Below are 2,591 nucleotides of genomic sequence, written 5' to 3'. Positions count from 1 at the left end.
TACTAAAAATTTTAGGGTAAATTTAAGCCCTGTTTAGTCAACTGAATAGGACAACTGGTGAGTTATATCTAAATAAAGACTCTCAGTCATTGTAAGTAAATGATGTAAAGCCATTATAGTAGAAATCAACTTGAGAAATCACTTTCTGGAATTTTGTATCAATTTTGGAACTTTTTGGTATGATAACCATATGACTTTAACACTTTTTAAGTAGTTGGATTTCGGTATTTATATATCAATTTTATAGTTTTAAAAAAAAAGACTAGCATAGTACTTTGATTTTAGATTACAGTTTTGCATCACTGAAAAACGGTAACAAATCTGGAACTGAGGACTCATAGAGGAATCCAAAAGCATATAATGACAATAAGGCTAATGTACTAATTATGTGTGATGCTTTTTACTAACTACTTCTCCTATTTTAGATAATGAAAGAAATCCAAGAACATAAAATTAAAATATATGAATTTCCAGAAACAGATGATGAAGAAGAAAATAAGCTTGTTAAAAAAATAAAGGTAGGTTCATCCTTATATATACACTAAAATGATACAGAGCCTGAAAGCATACTATAGTATCCACAGGAAAGACTGAAAATACCAGTGTTGGCTTACCGAATGCATAGGGAGATTATTTTAGTGTTGAGTTCAACTTTACAGTAAACTTCGTTGATTAGCTAATATATATAATACAGCATCGTATGGAATAGCATGGTAAATAACACGATCCTTATCTCAAATAGTTTTTAATTAAGTGGTTTCATACTATATAATTTTCCTCCCTTAAGAAACAAGTGATAAGAAGGGAAAGGATTTATTCTGTCATGTTTTAATCTTTGTTTTAAGGGCCAGATAAAAATATTTTTTTTGGCCTTTTATGAAAGCCAACCAATATGGATTATAAAATTACAGCTAGATAGGAAAAATAAGTTCTAGAGTTCTGTCTCACTGTAGGGTGGCTGTAGTTAATAATTCTGTATTTTCAGATAGCTAGAAGAGAAGATTTTTAATATCCCCAACACAAAGAAATAATAAAAGTTTAAGGTGATGGATATGCTAATTACTCGCATTTGATCATTACACATTGTATACAGGTATCAGAATATCACACAGTACCCCATAAATATGTACAATTATTATGTGTCAATTAAAAATAATAAAAACCAACCAAAAATCCACACCAACGTAATTTTCTGTATTTTAATTTATTGTGGTTTCCTAAGTACCCTGGACCTAAAAACAGTGTACCGAATAATGGCATTATGTGGGCAAATATCTTGGAATAATGAAATACTTATTCCTGACCAAGGAAGAATTTCTGAAGTTTTATAAAATAGCTGCTGATATATTTCTGATAACTGCAGAATTGTGAAAGATTATACTCTGAGTTAGTAAGGATGAATACAAATCTAGTCACCTGGATCTGAAGTTCCAAGGTTGGAGCTTAGCAAATATACTATTCCCTTCTTCCAGTACTGTTAGAGTTGGTTTGTGATCAGGTGAGCAGACTAGTCAGTCACAAGCCTCACTGTTTTTCTTCTAAATGCCATACATTTTTAACTCTATTTTTCCCCTTTTTTTCCCCAGTATGGGACAGTGTTTTGGAGTAATTTTTAGCAAATAATTTGACTGTTATATTCCATAGTATTGTTAAATTTTCAGAGAAAATGTATTACTTATTGTTTACCTTGGTAGTTAATACCATGTAGTAGCAATTTGTTAAATATTTGTTGAATGGCCTCTAAAAGAACGCAGAAACTATCAAAGTATTTTTTTTTTTGCTAATCTGTTGAGTAATGTAACTTTTTATTTTTGAATTTGTGAGGGCTACAGAGTTGTATTTGAACAAGAATACTTTGTTTTATAGGACCGTTTACCTCTTGCGGTGGTAGGTAGTAATACTATCATTGAAGTTAATGGCAAAAGGGTCAGAGGAAGGCAGTATCCTTGGGGTGTTGCTGAAGGTAAGGTTTTCTTCAGTGAATGACTTTCTATAAGATCTTACAGATATGATAAAAAAGTTTGTATTTATAGTAAGTAGTATAATATGCAAACTGCATTGATATATTCTGGATTTTCAAGGATAGTTCTGATCTCAGTTTCTTTTAGTCTCATTTTCCTCATAAGTATATTCCTATTTTTCAGATTTTGTATCCTACTAAGGCAGGCAAGTATGTGTTTAATCCTAAAATTGTAATACAGCTTGAGCATCCCCTAATCAGAAAATCTGAAATTTGAAATGTTGAAATGTTCCAAAATCTGGAACTTTTTAAGTGCCAACATGATGTTTAAAGAAAATACTAATTAGGATTTTTGAATTAGGGATGCTCAACCGGTAAGTATAATGCAAATATCACCAAATCCAAAAAAAAAATGCAAAACACTTCTGGTCCCAAGCATTTCAAATAAGGGACACTTAACCTGCCCCACCTTCCCATTCCTACCCCATCAGTAAGTCTATTTTTGTTTTCTTGTTTGAATACATGCTTATAATTCAGGAGTTCTTTACCCAGGGTCCAAAGTTTGCTTCCAAGGGATCTGATGAACCTTCTGAAATTGAACATTTTGGAGACAAGTCCCATCACTTTTATC

General features: G+C 31.6%; 1 protein-coding gene across 1 annotated transcript in view; it reads left to right on the top strand.

Moving 5' to 3' along the window:
• Window positions 1–2,591, top strand: part of SEPT7 (septin 7) — a gene marked incomplete at its 5' end in the record, with an annotated part of 89,378 nt that overhangs the window by 45,265 nt on the left and 41,522 nt on the right. Inside the window, 2 exon segments of the mRNA XM_012638752.1 lie at window positions 426–518; window positions 1,867–1,963. Coding sequence (XP_012494206.1) covers window positions 426–518; window positions 1,867–1,963 — 190 coding nt within the window.

Source organism: Propithecus coquereli, unplaced genomic scaffold (genome assembly GCF_000956105.1).
Source record: "Propithecus coquereli isolate 6110/MARCELLA unplaced genomic scaffold, Pcoq_1.0 Scaffold134, whole genome shotgun sequence".
NCBI lineage: Eukaryota > Metazoa > Chordata > Mammalia > Primates > Indriidae > Propithecus > Propithecus coquereli.
The sequence above is the reverse complement of the archived record's forward strand: the minus strand, read 5'-3'. Positions and strand labels throughout refer to the sequence as shown.